The sequence below is a fragment of the Haliotis cracherodii genome, unplaced genomic scaffold, assembly GCF_022045235.1.
Source record: "Haliotis cracherodii isolate W230 unplaced genomic scaffold, xgHalCrac1.p SCAF_14, whole genome shotgun sequence".
Lineage (NCBI taxonomy): Eukaryota > Metazoa > Mollusca > Gastropoda > Lepetellida > Haliotidae > Haliotis > Haliotis cracherodii.
In genome coordinates, this window is record NW_027266269.1 from 27414030 (window position 1) to 27434069 (window position 20040).

General features: G+C 40.8%; 1 protein-coding gene across 3 annotated transcripts in view; it reads right to left on the minus strand.

Moving 5' to 3' along the window:
* The window catches only part of LOC139461153 (NADPH oxidase 5-like), a 44976-nt gene that overhangs the window by 12910 nt on the left and 12026 nt on the right, over positions 1–20040 (minus strand). For 2 of the 3 annotated variants that reach the window (XM_071242713.1, XM_071242715.1), the window contains exons 2-3: positions 5977–6082; positions 2044–2194 (exon numbers count right to left, since the gene is read on the minus strand). In XM_071242713.1, the coding sequence (XP_071098814.1) occupies positions 2044–2194; positions 5977–6082 (257 nt within the window). Of the gene's footprint in view, positions 1–2043; positions 2195–5976; positions 6083–15018; positions 15351–20040 lie in introns of those variants that run through there. The other variant, XM_071242714.1, reaches the window with a different exon arrangement.

Consider the following 20040-nt stretch of genomic DNA (forward strand, 5'->3'; position numbering starts at 1 on the left):
CCACTTTCACTACCAATACCAATACAAATACCACCACGACCACTGCCAATGCCAATGCCAATGCCAATACCAATGCCAGTACTACCACTACGACTACCACTGCCACTGCCACTACTACAACCACTTCCACTGCCACTACCACCACCTCTTCCACTACCACTACGACGACGACACACGTTAGAACAGGAGAACAGGCGACTTTATGGATGGGTTTGTCAGACTCGGTGACTTGGTTGAGGGCGTGACATCGTATCCAGACGTAGTGTGTCGTTATTCGCAATATCAATCTCGGGGTTGTCTCGTCCAGCCTCGATTATTTACCTTTTGTACAAACACCTGGTATCAGCACTGATTTTCAGTGGGCCATTCATATAACTGGCAAAGCTATTTTGGACTTTGTGTCAAATGGAAACTGTTTGGGTGGATAATCTGAACATGTTCTTCTCTTGCATTGACAATTCTTATTCAAAAGCCCGCCCGTGTGGCTGGAGCATTGCCGAGCACAACAAGTTTAGACGCATTAAAACAAATGACACGTACATCAACATGGTAACTCAAACTCATTATGAACTCAGGACCTGGTTTTATATTTATATACAATTTGATTTTTTTAAAGTAGTAGAAAGTAAAAAAGGCTCACACTACACAACTGCCGATGGACATCGTAAACGTTTTATCTTTGAAAATTAAAAAAAAGCACTTATCGGCACAAATTTACAACACTTCAAAATAGTAGAGATCATGTGGTTACAAATTCAGTTCTTACCCCAGTCTTCATTGAAGATATTATTATTTATACACAAAATTACCCAGACACAAAATACTTTTTACAATCTGTTGCAGGAATGGGTGATGGTTAAATTGACATCATCACACTTTGCAACAGGTCTTTTGTTTTTTTACAAACATGAAAATGCAAAGTCCGTATGCTCATCTGACCCTAAGTTTAAATGGTTTTAAAAGGCTACGATTAATGTTATAATATCTGTTGACAATTATGAAAAAACGTTTTCCTTTTCTGTGTCTCTTATAGAACAGCATCATATATACGCGTCACGGGAACCGTTACTCAACGTAAGTAAATCATATTACTATCATCAAAGGGAGGTACCACTCCAGTCAAAGTGGTGTCACAGCTATCTTATCAAAGGGCGATACCACTTACATCTCTAATCAAAGTGAGGTAACACCTACCACTCCAGTCAAAGTGGTGTAACAGCTATCTCATCTAAGGGAGATAACACTTACAACGATTTCATCAGATGTCGGGTACATCGAGTCAACACTTATGGCTGCAGTCACAGAGAGGTAACACATACCACTTTCATAAAAAGTTTGTTCCACCTACGAGGGGGAGGTGTGTGTGTGGGGGGTGGGGGGTGGGGTGGGGGGTGTCAATAAGTCTTGCAACTTCAATATAAGACCAAGTCGCAGAATATCTTTTGCACTTTTATTTTTGCAATAAAATCTCCATTCACCTGAATACACTTGTTCCATTTGTCCTTCAAGCTTTCAATACCACTTTTATAGAAATCCACAGATTGGCCCTCTAACCACGCCTCTGTGGCAGCCTTTATGCCCTCGTCATCATGGAAGAGTCTTCCACGTTGGCCAGATTTCATTTGCCGGAACAGGAAACGACACCGGGGGCTAAGTCTGGGCTGTAGGGTGGGTGACTTAACTGTACAACCTCATCTAAGAAAGCAATTCCTTCATTAAAGGGAGGCTTATTGCTCTCATCGAAGGCAGCTAACACCTACCACTCTCATCAAAGGGAGATAACACCTACCACTCTCATCAAAGGGAGATAACACCTGCCACTCTCATCAAAGGGAGGTAACACCTACCACTCTCATCAAAGGGAGATAACACCTGCCACTCTCATCAAAGGGAGGTAACACCTACCACTCTCATCAAAGGGAGATAACACCTACACCTACAATCAAAGTGATATAGTAAATCTCATCTCAAGAAAGCAATACCTATTGCTCTAAGTTGAGGTAGGTACCGCATGCGACAGCCCTCAAAGTGGGTCACACCTACCGCTCTCATCGTAAACGTCAAAGAGAAATTTGAGCTTTTCTGTCGATGTTCCATCCCTCAAGCGTCTTATAGCACCCAGCATTTCTGCCACATCCACAGTCTCGCTCTTGTCAGTGTCAAACAACTTGAAGAACCGTCTGGCGAAGAAAGACTGAAAGAGGAGACAACGCCAATAACAGAAATATGAAACTCCGCCTAGTCAGCCTAGTCAGCAATTAATATCAGTTGTTGGACCCGTGAAGATCCGGGTTAGAATAGGTCTTCAGCAACCCATGCTTGCCGTAAGAGGCGACTATGCTTGTCGTAACGGGATCGGGTAGTCAGACACGCTGACTTTGATGATGCATGTCATCGTATCCCAATTGCGAGGATCGATACTCATGATGTCAATCACTGGATTGTCTGGTCCAGACTCGATTATTTACAGACCTCCGTCATGCAGCTGGAATATTGCTGAGTGCGGCGTTCAACAACAAACAAACAAACAAACAAATAGTACATTTTCACAATTTTCACAACACATGTATATGCAGGATATCCTTAGTGTGCATCTTTTGTTTTAGATTGACGTAAAAAGATCGTGGGTTCGAATCTTGAATTTGATTCTAAGTTTGTCAGCACAATACCTGTGCTCGTGGGTTTAAAAAAAATGTTTTTTTCTTCAACACGTCGTTGTCTCTAGCTAATTGCAAAGGGGATTGTTTCATGATCTGGATTACAAATCAATTCAATGTGTGTTTCCCTCTTTTGTTTGGCGGAATTTGGGGCACGGGTGGCCAAGTCGTCTAAGGCGCTGTAATTCGCTATGCAGAGTTGAGTCCCTTGGGCACGCCAGAAACCTATGATTGTGGGTTCGAATACCGGTTCGCCCCGATTGCGTTTCTAGGTTTGCCAGCACCATACCCATGCTCGTAGGTTTCACGGAAGTGGTCCTGGACCTGCATCACTTCGGGCTTTCCTCCCACATTAAGCTGACACGCCGTGATATAACTGCAATACTGTTAAAAGCGGCGTTAAACCCAACTCACTCACTCACACACTCAGGGCGGAATGTCACCGATCTATATTTGACTGTTGCTTTCCCATTACTATGGACGACTATATTATCCGCGGGTGTGGGTGAGTTAGGTTTAACGTCGCTTTTAACAGCAGATAACAGCTTTTCAGCTTAATGTGGGAGGAAACCGGTGAAACCCACAAACCGGTATTAACCCACACCCTCTGGTTTCTGGCCTCTGTGTGTCACATAAAAGGAGGATGTGACATTTTGGGGATGTTTTAAAAGAAGCCATTGGACAAATTTCAGCGCAGATTTCCGACCCTTGGGTGTGCATGAAATCTATGATCGTTGGTTCAAATCCATGTCCGTCCTGATAATGTTATCATCGCCATAGCAAGTGGCATGGGTTTCACCGAAGATGTAAACGCCTAAAACAAATATAACATCAACGAAAATCTCGCACTCACTAACAGCTAAGGGAAAGCTGATTTGCTCCCTGACAAGGGAAAGCTGACTCACTCACTCAATCACTCAATGACAAGGGAAAGCTGACTCACACAATCACTCACAGACAGCGGAAAGCTGACTGACTCAATTAGTCACAGACAAGGGAAATCTGACTCACAAAATGACTCACAGACAAGGGAAAGTAGACCCACTCACTCACACACAAACAGGGGAAAGCTGACTCACACAATCACACACAAGGGAAAGCTGACTCACTCAATTACAAACAGAGAGGGGTAAGCTGACTCACTCAGTCACTCACAGATAAGAGAAATCTGACCAACTCCATCACTCACAGACAAGGAAAAGCTGATACACACAATTTCTTACAGACAAGGGAAAGCTGATTCACTCAATCACTTACAGACAAGGGAAAGCTGACTAACACAAACACCAACAGACAAGGGAAAGCTGACTCACACAATCACTCTCAGACTAGGGAAAGCAGACCCACTCTCTAACTCACAGACAAGGGAAAGCTGACTCGCTCACTCACAGATACGGGAAAGCTGACTCACTGAATCACACGCAGACAAGAGAAAGCTGACTCACTCACCCAATCACTCACAGACAAGGGAAAGCTGACTCACTCACTCACTCAATCACAGACAAGGGAAAGCTGACCCACTCACTCACAGATACGGGAAAGCTGACTCACTGAATCACACGCAGACAGGTGAAAGCCGACTCACTCAGTCACTCACAGACAAGGGAAAGCTGACTCACTCACAGACAAGGGAAAGCTGACTAACACAATTACCAACAGACAAAGGAAAGCTGACTCACACAATCACTCTCAGTCAAGGGAAAGCAGACTCACTCACTCACAGACAAGGGAAAGCTGACTCACTGACAGACACGGGAAAGCTGACTCACACAATAACTCACAGACAAAGGAAAGCTGACTAACTCAATAACTCAAAGACACGGGAAATCTGACTCACTCACACAATCACTGACGGACAAGGGAAAGATGTCTCAAAGAATCACAAACAGAAACGCGAAAGATGTCTCAAAGAATCACAAACGGACAAGGGAAATCTGACTCACACAATCACTAACAGACACGGGAAATCTGACTCACTCACACAATCACTGACGGACAAGGGAAAGATGTCTCAAAGAATCACAAACAGACAAGGGAAAGATGTCTCAAAGAATCACAAACAGACAAGGGAAAGCTGACTCACTCAATCACTCTCAGTCAAGGCAAAGCTGACTCACTCAATAACAGACAAGAGAAAGCTGACCCACTCACTCACAGATACGGGAAAGCTGACTCTCTGAATCACAAACAGACAGGGGAAAGCCGACTCACTCAGTCACTCACAGACAAGGGAAATCTGACCCACTCCATCACTCACAGACAAGAAAAGGCTGACTCACTCAATCACTCACAGACAAGAAAAAGCTGACTCACTCAATTACTCACAGACAAGGGAAAGCTGACTCACCCACAGACAAGGGAAATCTGACCCACTCCATCACTCACAGACAAGAAAAAGCTGACTCACTCAATCACTCACAGACAAGGGAAAGCTGACTCATTCAATCACTTACAGACAAGGAAAAGCTGATTCACCCACAGACAAGAAAAAGCTGACTCACTCCATCACTCACAGACAAGGGAAAGCTAACTCACTCAATCACTTACAGACAAGGGAAAGCTGACTCACACAATCACTCTCAGTCAAGGGAAAGCTAACTAACACAATCACTTTTAGACAAGGGAAATCTGACTCACCCACAGACAAGGAAAAGCTGACTCACTCAATCACTTACAGACAAGGCAAAGCTGACTAACTCACTCAATCACCCACAGACAAGGGAAAGCTGATTCAAACAATCACTCACAGACAAGGAAAAGCTAACTCACTCAATCACTTACAGACAAGGGAAAGCTGACTAACTCACTCAATCACCCACAGACAAGGGAAAGCTGACTCACACAATCACTTTTAGACAAGGGAAAGCTGACTCACACAATTACTCACAGACAAGGGAAAGCTGACTCACCAACAGACAAGGAAAAGCGGACTCACGCAATTACTCACAGACAAGGGAAAGCTAACTAACACAATCACTTTTAGACAAGGGAAAGCTGACTCACCCACAGACAAGGAAAAGCTGACTCACTCAATTACTCACAGACAAGGGAAAGCTGACTCACACAATCACTCGCAGACAAGGGAAAGCTGACTCACCCACAGACAAGGGACAGCTGACTCACACAATCACTCACAGACAAGGGAAAGCTGACTCACACAATCACTCTCAGTCAAGGCAAAGCTGAATCACACAATCACTTTTAGACAAGGGAAAGCTGACTCACTCAATCACTCTCAGTCAAGTTAAAGCTGACTCACACAATCACTTTTAGACAAGGGAAATCTGACTCTCACACGAGATGAAGCTGACTCACTCACATCTCTAACTTTAAGGCTCCTCTTGAATGTCTTGTAGTCAATCTCTGTGTCGAGGCCCACCGTCTCTGAGAGCTGCTTCTCCAGGGAACGAACCATGCTGTCCTGACTAGAACAAAGCAATTAAGATTGAGTGCATGGTTTATAAGGGCTGAAGTATAAGGAGTAATCACCCCCTTTATTTGTTTGTTTCGCTCCATTATCGGGGGTAGCAGTGTACCCCGTAGACATGTAGTCCTCTTGTTGTCATGCATGTTGCATGTGGCCTTTGAATATTAATAAACGTATGTAGCCTGGAAGGGCGACAAATTACATGTTCTGACATGTGTTATTAGATAGCCACAGACTCGGTAATGTTTATTGTCTTCTATTCAAAAAACGTAAAGGACAACAACCTGTATTATCAGTTGTAGTTATGCTGATACGATATCAACAATAATTTATCTTTCATTGTGATTATTGTTATGCTCAGATTAAAATATAAAATGCCGCAAAAAGGGTTTGGGTGATCCTGGCACGGTCAGGCTGGTTAGGCTCATCATCAGCTCAGGGCACTTGCCCCCTCTACACACAGCCCAGACAGCGAATGGGACTTCCCCCAGGAAGCGCTGCCAAGTCAAACCCACCCAGAACTTTTCGGAGAATGTGAAGACTCCCCAACACTGCAGCCCTCTGCATTACCCAGATTGTCAGCAGGGCTGTAATCCTGGTAGCAAACCCGGGTACTCTCCCAATGTCAGTCAACAGATTGGGAGGTACCAAACCTAAGGCACCGAGAACAATGGGGAGTCGGACAACTGGGTACTTGGGATGCAAGCGTGACATTTCGAAAGCGAGGTCCACATATTTGACATGTTTTTCTTCAATCTGTCAATCACATTACTGTCAAAGGGGACAAAAAATTCAATGATATAAATGATTTCATTGGATTTATCAAAAAGGACAAGATCAGGTTTTGGGCCTGCACATGTCCAAGGCTGTAAATGGGCCTATTCCAAAGAATTTTGTATTTATCATTTTCCATGACGCCCTCATATTCCGGGTCGTACCATGGATTGACCACTGTGTCAAAGTTACAAGCATGGCGATGACGGTAATAAAATGATCGAGCTACACCACCATGTCGCTTAAGATACTGTGTCTGTGCCAAAGCTGGGCATCCACTCACAATGACTCGTTAAATTCATTACATAATCTACATTTTATATTCACATTTTGATGCAAAAAAACACATTGACGGTTTCGAGCTGGAAGTGACTGGTCCTGAGCAGCAAACAGAAAGCCTTCTGTTTTACTTTTCAGGCCAGACGACTTCATCCAAACGAAGGAGTTGATGTACTTGTCAACACACTGCACATAAACTCGATGCATGGGTCGTTCAGATAGCGTTCCCTTCATAAACCGAACCTGTGCCGATTTGATATGGCACGTAGTAGTAGTAGCAGCAGTCCATGTCCAGTATTCTATGAATGCTATAGGTGAGGTGAAATTGGGTTTAACGTCGCGTCCAAGATTACTGCACTTACATTGCGACGTGTGTGTCTGTCTGTGTATGTGTGTGTGTGTGTGTGTGTGTGTGTGTGTGTGTGTGTGTGTGTGTGTGTGGCTGCTTGTACTAGTCCGGACTGATGCCGATTTATAGTGCTAGCCCACTGAGATACCATGCCGCATCCGACCAGTCCTTGTTTTAGCCCTTTAATACCGAGCGCCAGACAGGGTAACAACAAGTACCATCTTTTAACGCCTTTTGGTATGACGCGGCCGGGCGGACGCTCTACCACTAGACCACGGAGGCGGTCTCTATGGATGCTATAAAACACTCAGATACGGCATGATGATCTCACATATTGTTGTTAACTCTCAGCAAAATTCACCATCTGCATCGTGTGGGGTTTGAGGTGTGTTTGCCATGATTACCAGGAGGGCTGCTCCGCAACAAAGAATACTTTTTTCGTATCTTCAAACTATTAATTTCATCTTCACCACAAGAGCCTTATTTCACACAACGCTGATACCCGAACAACTGCGAACCACACCTACATCCAGGGGATTCTGGAAGGTGGCATGTTACGACCACATTTAATATCTCAGCCCCATTGGGGTCTACACTTAAGTCCCTTGTTTGACTTAAGGGCCGACAACGGTGGTTGGACGGTAAGGCCCAGATAAATGGTTGATGTCAAGTCATCTGACGGGTTGGCTCATGCTCAGAATTCCACTCACTACTTTGATTTACTCACTCCCATTACTCACCCCCTTTTCTCACACCCTTTTCTCACACCCTTTTCTCTCACCCTTTACTCACCCCTTTACTAAAATCCGTTGTTAACCCCTTTACTCACCCCTTTACTCGACACTTTTCTAACCCCTTTACTAATCCCCTTTACTCACCTACTTTACTAGCAAAAAATGGTATTCATCTTCTATCTCATGGCAAGTACAATATTTACACAATCGGTTTTCCCTTGATTTCGCTACATATCTACCTTTTTCTATTAGATGGTCATGAGAACTACATCTGAAACGGAATAGTGCTTTCGGAATTTCTTAACATTTATATCCAAACGATATTTTTCAGTAAGAATGAATTATTCAAAACAGGTGTAATGATTTAACTTATTGTGTAAACATAATGAAGAGTACCCCTTTTGAAAATACATATCTTTAAGCCTTTGTCTTAAATTATATACGAAACGATCTGGTACTGTTACGTGTTGCTCTCATCATGTTATAGCATTTCTTTGGGAATCTGGTACTTGGCATTTTAAGCAATATTATCCAATATTTCATTACTTTTATGTAACTAAATATATGCATAGGGTATCTCCCACATTCCCCGTAAACATTTGGAGTGTTGGAATTAATCATAAAAATCTTTTCCACGCAAATAGATGTGCCTTCTCTATTGTATCATAGTTTCCTAGACCCCATACTTCAGCACCAAAGAGTAGAATAAGACTTTAAAATCTTTAAAAAGTTTCATAGCTAATATTTTCAAGGGGTTTTAGGTTTTGTAAAATGCCAATTAAAATCTTTTTGCCTTGCAGTGCGGCTTTGTTGCAATGCAGTGACCAAGTTAGTCGATTTGTAAAATGTACCCCCAAATATTTGTAACTTCTTACAACCTCAAGTGTTTTACCTTTATATAACCATTTTTCTCGTTTTGATAGTTTCCCTCCATATTTTAACTTCAATTTCCTTTTGTAACAACGGTACTCAAGTTCAGTTATTAACTTTTGAGGTCCATATACTGTTCTCGAGAAAAATCTATATCATCAGCAAAAAGGAGCAGAAAAAGTTTAATAGTTTCCGGATGGAGTTGGCTGCCCCCGTTACAACTTACAGATAGTTGTATCGAAAGTTCATTTATAAAAAACGAAAACAGAAATGGACTTAGAATTCATCCTTGTCTAACCCCAATATTACAAGAGAAGGAATCAGATAAGGTGTTATTGTTTCGAACACAAACCTTCACATTGTGATATATGCAACATACTAATATACCAGTCTTAGTACTGATACCTTGAGTTTTGTAAAGGGACCACAACATGTTTCTGTTATTTGAGTCAAACGCTTCAGCAAAATCAACAAATATAGCATACATTTTTTCTCGTTTTCTTTCTAAATATCTCTGTACAAGTGTCTGCAATATAAATACATCATCAATTGTAGAGTATCCATGCCTGAAACCGACTCGTGCTTCATCTAGCTTATTAAAGGAATCGGTCCAAAATACTAAACGTTTGTGTATAATACTGGTAAACATCTCACTGAAAACACTCAAAAGAGTTATACCCCTATATATAGTTGTTGGTGACATTACTTGATCCCTGTTTGTGCAAAGGAATTACAACCTCTGAAATCCACTGTTCTGGAAAATACGTCTTTTCAAGCATAACGTTAAAAAGGATTTCAAGGTAGGAGAGGAGAATTTCGGACGAATATGTAAACATTTCACTAGCTGCTTTATTACTTTTTAAGTTTGCAATGCTTTCTGAAATTTCATTTCTTGTTATAGGCGAATCAAGAATATCTGAAGTTAACTGACAAAAAGAGTTATCAAATTACTCTTTCAACACCAGTCAACCAGAAGTGTTTACTGCTGGGACACCGAGTTCCCAGAGACTCTTGTGTGATAGATGAAGCCAACATTTATCAAAGAAAATATCTGCTTGTAAAATATATTTGCTACTACATGTTATGCACCATTTGAAAGGTCTGATCCTATGGTTTATAAATATGAAAGTTATGTTTTTCACATTATTTAAAATAATGCATTTACAACTTAATTAAGTTCGTTGTAAATGAAAAATGTAAGCTAACACGTTGTTAACATCCAGATTACGGACCAAGGAAGCGAAAACTTGACGATTTTCGGCAAATATAAGATTTCATGAAATCCACTTACCTATTTCTGTTTTATTTTCATTGTTTACGAAATTGGAAAAACATTTTGAAAAAGAATTATAAATAGTATATGTCATCACCCATTTCCCCATAACAGCGGCTGTCCGCTCAGTAATATGAAGAAATACCCCCGTTTTCAAGACTTCGTATGAATAACACGTTCGTCGAAGAATGGCATATGACACATCGCTCGAAAGCTTATTCCTTCATCTACACGCTCGTAGCATCGCCTGGTTTTTTTTTTTGTAGTTATAACTAGCGATTTCATTGGATTAAAATTGGTTTCTAATGACACTTTCTTGCCGAAATCTGCTACAAGGTTCGGGATGGGTCAAATTTGAGCACGTGACCTAAGGCAGCCAATCAAATTACAGCTGTGATACCAAGTTCGTGTTTGACAATTTTCAGAAGTTGACGAAAGATTTTTGTTAAATCGTGTTATTCTGAACGTTTTAAGCAGGAAATCACGATACATGTTAAAAATATGGAACTTCGTGAATGTATCGTTCTAGGTTACGAGCTGTGACAAAGATTTTTCATGCATATATTTTTGCATTAAACGTCGTGTCCGAGCCGAGAATTCAAGGCGACGAAAGCCGAGAGGTCCTTTTGACTTACATTATACGCGATCGCACGAAAAGATGGAAATAATAACTTAGATGTAAGTTTGATTACTTTTAGATTTATTTTTGTTGATTTCATTTATTATTTTGTATAATATATTTAAAGATTTGTTTAAAACGTCTTTATTTTGCACTTTAACATGTTCAATGTGGACCCGTTGTCGAAAATTGTGTCCGAGAATGTTATTTTCAATAACATAGCTGGAAATAGTGAATATTTTTTTTTAATTTATCGATAAAAAAATGATAAATTGAAATGGAATACGTATCATCAGACATTGTGAAATGTGATAGATTTAATAAATGATTGATATTACAGGTAGGTCCACAAAAATATATACTATTTTGACGTGACTACGGCTTCGCCGGTACACCGGCCCACGGTGTCTGGGGACTCAATGCTTTTTGGCCGGTATACCGGCCTTCGGTGTTGAAAGAGTTAAATGCATTCGATTCGTCGATATCAAAACGTCTTTCCTCGTTCTCTGTAGAAGTTGAAAATAGATCCTTGAAATAGTTAAACCAATCATCAATTGGAACATTGTTTTGTGTATAACAATTAGTATTTAGCCCTTTAAGAATGGTCCAAAATTGTTTAGAATCGCGAATGCTGTGTTCAAGTTGTTCTTGCTTCCCTCTGAAAATAATCGCTTTCTTTTCTCTGCATACACAATTATATTTATTTCTAATATAATTATGCTCACATAATGAGTTATTATCCTTTTTTCAAATAAAAGTGTTTAAAGATTTACATCTTTCTTTTTTAAGTAGTTCACATTCACGGTCAAACCACTGTTGACTAGATGTGTTAGAAGTACACACTCTTTTCATGTCGCTTGCTGCCGTGCACAAGGCCTCTGACATGTATCTAACACTGTCGTGTATATTGTGTAGCACTTCGTCAACAGCCTTTTCTAATAAAGAGTAGCATTCCCTGCTCAACAAATTGTACATGAAATGGTCAGCTTTATCATTGACCCAAACGAATTTAGAAGCCTTCTTATTACCATGAGCTTGCGCGGGTGCAGTCTGCACAGAAGTATGTCAGCTAGAAATGACAGGAAGATGAGAGGATTCCATGCGTGGTAATATGTTGAAATTACAGCAAACGTCAAACAACCCAGATGAACAGATTATGTAATCTATGACGCTAGCATCTTGATTGCCAATAAACGTATAGTCTCCAACTTCTGAGTCTGACCAACATCTTCCATTCATGATATGTATATTTAAGACACTGCATAAATTTATCAAACCTTTTCCCAAGTTGTTTAACACATTGTCTGCTGACGCTCGTACCATCTTAAAATGGTCGAGTAGGAAACTATACACTGAAGAATTGTCATTATCTAAATATTCAAGAATGTCATCTTCAACAAAATCCGGCTCAGTACCCGTGTGTGCATTAAAATCTCCACCTAAGATGCCGCAGTGAGAACGAACATCTAGTAGCCCCTTGCAACAATAAAAACACAGTTACGACAGTCAAGTGATAACGTACTGTACGAGGGTGACGATTCTGTGTGAATATACACACGTGAGTACACTACATCCTTATCTGTATTAAACATGGTTATGTCTAATAACACAAATATTCCACTTTTACGGATTTTTGTCCATTTTCTTTAAATTCTCAAACCTTTTTTTTTCTAATAAGAAGTAATATTCCACCTGAAAGACGGCCAAAGTCAGATACTTTTTCTCCTTCTTTTGTTATAACCTTACAATCTGGATATATGGAAAGTAAGTCAATATCTTTGGACCAAGAATATGTCAATCCAATGACGTCGCATTTACATATAAAGCTTACAAATTCACGATCCTTTAATTTAGCCATCAGCCATGATGCATTCCAAAATAGACAAATAAACATCATTGTTGACAATACTGTGCGAGAGTTTGACCTAAGATAACGTCTCCTTCGCTCCCCGCTCCCAGAGTCATCCTGTGTTATCCGTGTGTGTCTCCTGTCGCCTTGTCTAATGTTAATGTCTCTACCTTTAATCGCTGTGTGTTGTCATTTATTTTTTCGCGTCTAATATCCTCTACGATTTTGCCTCCTTTATAGAAAAATCTTTAAGTCGGATTTTCAATTCGTAATTTATTGAGTTCTTGTATTTGGTTATATGTCCAGTCATTTGTAACCCCTTTACTAACCTCTTTACCCAACTCTTTACTAATCCCCTTTACTCACCCCCTTTACCCAACCCTTTACGTACCCTTTACTAACCCCCTTTACCAAACTCTTTACTAACCCCTTTACTAACCCCCTTTACCCAGTCCTTTACTCACCCCTTTACTAACCCCCTTTACCAAACTCTTTACTAACCCCGTTACTAACCCCCTTTACCAAACCCTTTACTCACCCCGTTACTAACCCCCTTTTTCAAACCCTTTACTCACCCCTTTACTAACCCCCTTTACCAAACCCTTTACTAACCCCTTTACTTACCCCCTTTACCAAACCCTTTACTCGCCCCTTTACTAACCCCCTTTACCAAACCCTTTACTCACACCTTTACTAACCCCCTTACTCACCACAATGTCGTATTGACCACAGCAGATATACCACCATCAAGGCGTTTTTTAGCAATGATAATTCCCATTTTCCCTTGACCTTTTAAAGAAAATAGAACTAAGCCACAATGTCTGTAGAAAGACATATTTTTAGAAATATTGTATAACTTGTTCAAGACACATTATGGCTGAAATATTGCCGACGTGACCTAAAATTTAACTCACATGCTCACTCACCCATTACTCGCCCCTTTACCCACCCCTTTACTCACCCCCCTTTCACGCCCCTTTACTCACCCCTTTACTCACCCCCTTTACTCACCCCCTTTACACACCCCTTTACTCACCCCCTTTATTCGCCCCTTTACTCGTCCCTTTCCTCACCCTCTTTCCTCACCCTTTACTCACCCCGTTACTCGCCCCTTTCCTCACCCTCTTTACTCACCCTTTACTCTCCCCTGTACTCGCCCCTTTACTCACCCCCTTTACTCTCCCCTGTACTCGCCCCTTTACTCACCCCTTTACACGCCCCTTTACTCACCCTCTTTACTCACCCTTTACTCATCCCTTTACTCTACCCTTTACTCACCCCCTTTACACGTCCTTTTACTCATCCCTTTACTCTCCCCTCTACTCACCCCTTTACTCACCCCCCTTACACGCCCATTTACTCACCCCTTTACTCACCCCCTTTACACACCCCTTTACTCACCCCTTTATTCGCCCCTTTACTCGTCCTTTTCCTCACCCTTTACTCATCCCTTTACTCTCCCCTTTACTCACCCCCTTTACACCTGCTATCATCACTTTTTAATAGTGATCCATATACATACGCTCATGATAAAGCCTGAATCTTACAATCGACTCTTGCTTTTAGCAGGTATTTCTTGTGTCTACGGCATGGGCCACATAATTACGTACATGATGCCGTCATTATAGCTCACCATTCGTACACTAACAATAAACTTTCAGCTCACAACTAAACAGTTCGAGACATTATTAAGTTTCATTACGCTTAGGAGATTTAAGTTCGAATTCGCGATATGACGCATGAAGCTCTCATGCAGCGAGTCCACAAGAAAGGGTGCTTGAAGGTATGACTTGCAAGTAGGTCGCGGAACAGCATGGCGTGCACACACTTGTCACGTATAACTAAAAGGTCACTTTCAGGATGAGGACTATTTTTATCATCACAGCTGCACCTAGACTATGTTTGTTTGTTTGTTGTTCAACCTCGCACTATTCCAGCTATATGACGACAAAACCCTTCCATATCCAAAAGAACTCTCTGCAGACTCGATGGTACGATTCCGACTATTTCATGAGCATGTGTTTATGAATCACTATCAAATAGTGATGTATCATATGTTCGCGAAAAAGGCGAAATACACATCTATCCAAAGCATATACAAGCTTGTATGTATGGATGTTTTGGCAGTGTAACAAACTGATTTCTCCAAGGAGTTCGTTTTACTGTATTGCAATGGTACCTGCATACCTTGAGGAATGGTTCAATGGCGGACGCCCCTTCGAGTTCCTGCTTTTCTTATCCTTCATCCCACCTTCAGTTTCCGTCCTCTTTCCATCCCCTACGTCTATCACACATTCCTGAAATCCACCATTTGAGCAGCCTTCGCCATCATGTGTCCTCGTACTCAGATCGCCTCCAAGAATTCCAGGATCTTCAGCATTACCTGGAGACTCCGTACATGTGCCCATCTTTGGCGCTTGTCAGTGACTTAAGTGAACGGATCGTTCGTTTTCATACACTGTCACCGAGATTGGTGTCAGTGCGCGGCAGTCACCCGTGTCTCGTGTAGCTTGTATTATCTAAATGTTGGTGACGAGGTGAGACAGAAATGATTTTTTTGTGATTTTCCATTTATCTACAACGAGCGTCATGCTGACTTATGAAATATGATCACATGCTATATTTACCCTTAACTCTGTCAAAACGAACATTTACGGGAGTGTAGGGTAAACCTGACTGATTGTTATTTAATAGCACTGATTTTAGAGGGAGTGAAGTTTTTCGCCGCATTTAGCAATATTCCAGCAATGTCAGGGTGAATATCACAAGCAATTGGCTTCACACAGTGTACCCATGTTGGGGAATCGAAACCGGACCTTTAGCGTGACGGGCTAACGCTTTAACCACCAGGCCAACACCCACACTCACACCCCACCCCACACCCCAACAACCCAACACCCGACCCCCATCCCATCAGTAAGTGAGAGAACTAACTTCATTTCAGTGCTATCAGGTTGTGTCAGCTTAATGTGGAGTGAGTATGGTTTTGCAATATTCAAACAATATCAAGACGGGGGACACTAGAAAAAGGCTTTGGATATTGTACCCATGTGGGGACTCGAACCCGGGCCTTCGGCGTGAAGAGCTAACGCATTAACCACAAGGCTACACCTCCGCTACTTAAAAGCAAAAGGGAAATCCTTCTTCAGCCATGAGTTGTCAACCATTGCTAGACTGCAGCAGAATAGACAAAATAGAAAATTAAGTATATAAATACTTAAATGTTGTGGTTTTATCAGGCTTATCTTTAGTCCCACCAAACACAACTGCTAGGAAAATAGTAACAATCCATATGCTTCTGATGATCACAGAATGTATTAATACCTATGGACAGTGACAATATTTCGCTTGTATAGTAAACTACGTTTATAACGAACACGCTTATAACGAACTGACGGATATAACGAACTTATTTTTTAGTCCCGGCCATTTAATGTATATATGCTGTATTTATGCTTATAACGAACTACGGTTATTACGAACTAATATTAGTGGTCCCTTTGAGTTCGTTATAATCGTAGTTTACTGTATATGTAAGATAGCACGTTTACAAGTTCAGTAGCCGTTTTCCCATCCGTCCTATTTACCTGCCAGTCAACCAAGCATGTCACAAACAAATATGCCCCACGACATCTTCGATGCTTTACGGGGGTTATATAGGTTCAAATATCAAGGTGATGATGCCTACTCCTTCATCATCATTCACCTGATGAAGGAGTAAGTAATACTCCGAAACATTGTGTTCCTCCTAATAAAGAAGTTGACATCCATAAATTCCCTTCCTGATTTATCATCAGCAGATATCGAAAAAGTCAATGGAATGTCATAGCTTAAAATAACCCCTTTAGATGTTTAGAAACGTTTATAACAACGAACTTGAAACAGTAATCAATTTAGTCGTCTGGAACAGGTAAACTAAACCTTGATTAACATTATTAACAAGCTGAACAAACTTAGATGTCATAATGCCTTCATTCAAAATTGACCAATCGCATCTGCTTGTAAATTAAAAGTATTAAAGGTAAATGTTTCAAAAATAACAAATTAATGTCCCTACTGTTACACATATCTTGTGGTTAAAAGTTAAGCTCCAACTGCAGTGAATATCTAAGTAAAAATATATACATTTAAATAAATATTATATGATTTACAACAAATATTTGATATTTTACTCCAACGAATTAGCCACTAATTGATATTTTAGAATCATTTTGCACAATCTGTTCCATTTTAGTGTCCCTACTGTTACAACTCTGGTAAATATCTTAGTCAAAATATATACATTTTGATCAATATGGAGCAATTTACCTATGTACCTTTACAACAAACATTTGAAACTTTACCACAACGAACGAAGCAAAAATTGACATCTTAGAACCGTGACATTGTGAAATACATCCTGATTGCTACATTAAATTGTCCACTCTGTTACATTCACTAAGTTCGGGTAGGTCGGGTAGCCTCGTGGTTAAAGCGTTCCCTCATCACGCCGAAGACCCGGGTTCGGTTCCGACATGGGTACAATGTGTGAAGCCCATTTATGGTGTCTCCCTGCGGGATATTGCTGGAATATTGCTAAAAGCGGCGTAAAACCATATTCAATCACTCAAGAGAATGTGAACATTAATGTTACTGCATGTTATGATATATTAGATTATTTACTTTGAGTAGTTGGACGAGTCTTTAAAAGTGTATATTTAGGAATGCAAAACAATCAGAATGCAGTCTGCACAGAAGTATGTCAGCTAGCAATGACAGGAAGATGAGAGGATTCCATGCGTGATAATATGTTGAAATTACAGCAAACGTCAAACAACCCAGATGAACAGATTATGTAATCTGTGACGCTAGCATCTTAATTGCCAATAAACGTATAGTCTCCAACTTCTGAGTCTGATCAACATCTTCCATTCATGATATGTATATTTAAGACACTGCATAAATTTATCAAACCTTTTCCCAAGTTGTTTAACACATTGTCTGCTGACGCTCGTACCATCTTAAAATGGTCGAGTAGGAAACTATACACTGAAGAATTGTCATTATCTAAATATTCAAGAATGTCATCTTCAACAAAATCCGGCTCAGTACCCGTGTGTGCATTAAAATCTCCACCTAACATAATATAAAAGATGCCGCAGTGAGAACGAACATCTAGTAGCCCCTTGCAACAATAAAAACACAGTTACGACAGTCAGGTGATAACGTACTGTACGAGGGTGACGATTCTGTGTGAATATACACACGAGTACACTACATCCTTATCTGTATTAAACATGGTTATGTCTAATAACACAAATATTCCACTTTTACGGATTTTTGTCCATTTTCTTTAAATTCTCAAACCTTTCTTTCTAATAAGAAGTAATATTCCACCTGAAAGACGGCCAAAGTCAGATATTTTTTCTCCGTCTTTTGTTATAACCTTACAATCTGGATATATGAAAAGTAAGTCAATATCTTTGGACCAAGAATATGTCAATCCAATGACGTCGCATTTACATATAAAGCTTACAAAGTCACGATCCTTTAATTGATGCATTCCAAAATAAACAAATAAACATCATTGTTGACAATACTGTGGGGTACAATTGTTTGAAGCACCCGTAAACTGTCATGGCCCTGGCCATACCTCTATCTCACAGCCTTCCGACCAGGGGTCTGCCAGCGAGAGTTTGACCTAAGATAACGTCTCCTTCTCTCCCCGCTCCCAGAGTCATCCTGTGTTATCCGTGTGTGTCTCCTGTCGCCTTGTCTAATGTTAATGTCTCTACCTTTAAACTGCTGTGTGTTGTCATTTACTTTTTCGCGTCTAATATCCTCTACGATTTTGCCTCCTTTATAGAAAAATCTTTAAGTCGGATTTTCAGTTCGTAATTTATTGAGTTCTTGTATTTGGTTATATGTCAAGTCAATTGTAACCCCTTTACTAGCCTCTTTACCCAACCCTTTACTAACCCCCTTTACTCACCCCCTTTACCCAACCCTTTACTTACCCATTACTAACCCCCTTTACCAAACTCTTTACTAACCCCTTTACTAACTCCCTTTACCCAGCCCTTTACTAACCCCCTTTACCCAACCCTTTACAAACCCCCTTTACTCAACCCTTTACTTAACCCTTTACTAACCCCCCTTTACCAAACCCTTTACTCACCCCTTTACTAACCCTCTTTACCAAACCCTTTACTCACCCCGTTACTAACCCCCTTTACCAAACCCTTTACTCACCCCGTTACTAACCCCCTTTACCAAACCCTTTACTCACCCCGTTACTAACCCCCTTTACCAAACCCTTTACTCACACCTTTACTAACCCCCTTACTCACCACAATGTCGTATTGACCACATCAGATATACCACCGTCAAGGCGTTATTTAGAAATGATAATTCCCATTTTTCCTTGACTTTTTAAAGAAAATAGAACTAAGCCACAATGTCTATAAAAGAAAATATTTTTAGAAATATTGTATAACTTGTTCAAGACACATTATGGCTGAAATATTGCCGACGTGACTTACAATTTAACTCACATGCTCACTCACCCATTGCTCACCCCTTTACCCACCCCTCTACTCACCCCTTTACTCACCCCCCTTACAAGCCCATTTACTCACCCCTTTACTCGCCCCCTTTACACACCCCTTTACTCACCCCTTTACTCACCCCTTTATTCGCCCCTTTACTCGTCCCTTTCCTCACCCTTTACTCATCCCTTTACTCTCCCCTTTACTCACCCTCTTTACACCTGCTATCATCACTTTTTAATAGTGATCCATATACATACGCTCATGATAAAGCCTGAATCTTACAATCGACTCTTGCTTTTAGCAGGTATTTCTTGTGTCTACGGCATGGGCCATATAATTACGTACATGATGCCGTCATTATAGCTCACCATTCGCACACTAACAACAAACTTTCAGCTCACAACTAAACAGTTTGAGACATTATTAAGTTTCATTACGCTTAGGAGATTTAAGTTCGCGATATGACGCATTTAAGTTCGCGATATGACGCAGGTAGTTTATTTGTGGTACTTTAGCCCTGAACAATAATCGAGTCTGGACCGCCTCATTTAATGCGACAGCACAAGCATTCTATCAGTGAACCTATAGTTAATGCCCGTCTCACTAGGGCACGGGCACCTGCACACCTCATCCACCCCAAACCCCCAGCCCCGATCTTCTGCAATCATTCTTCTTCTTT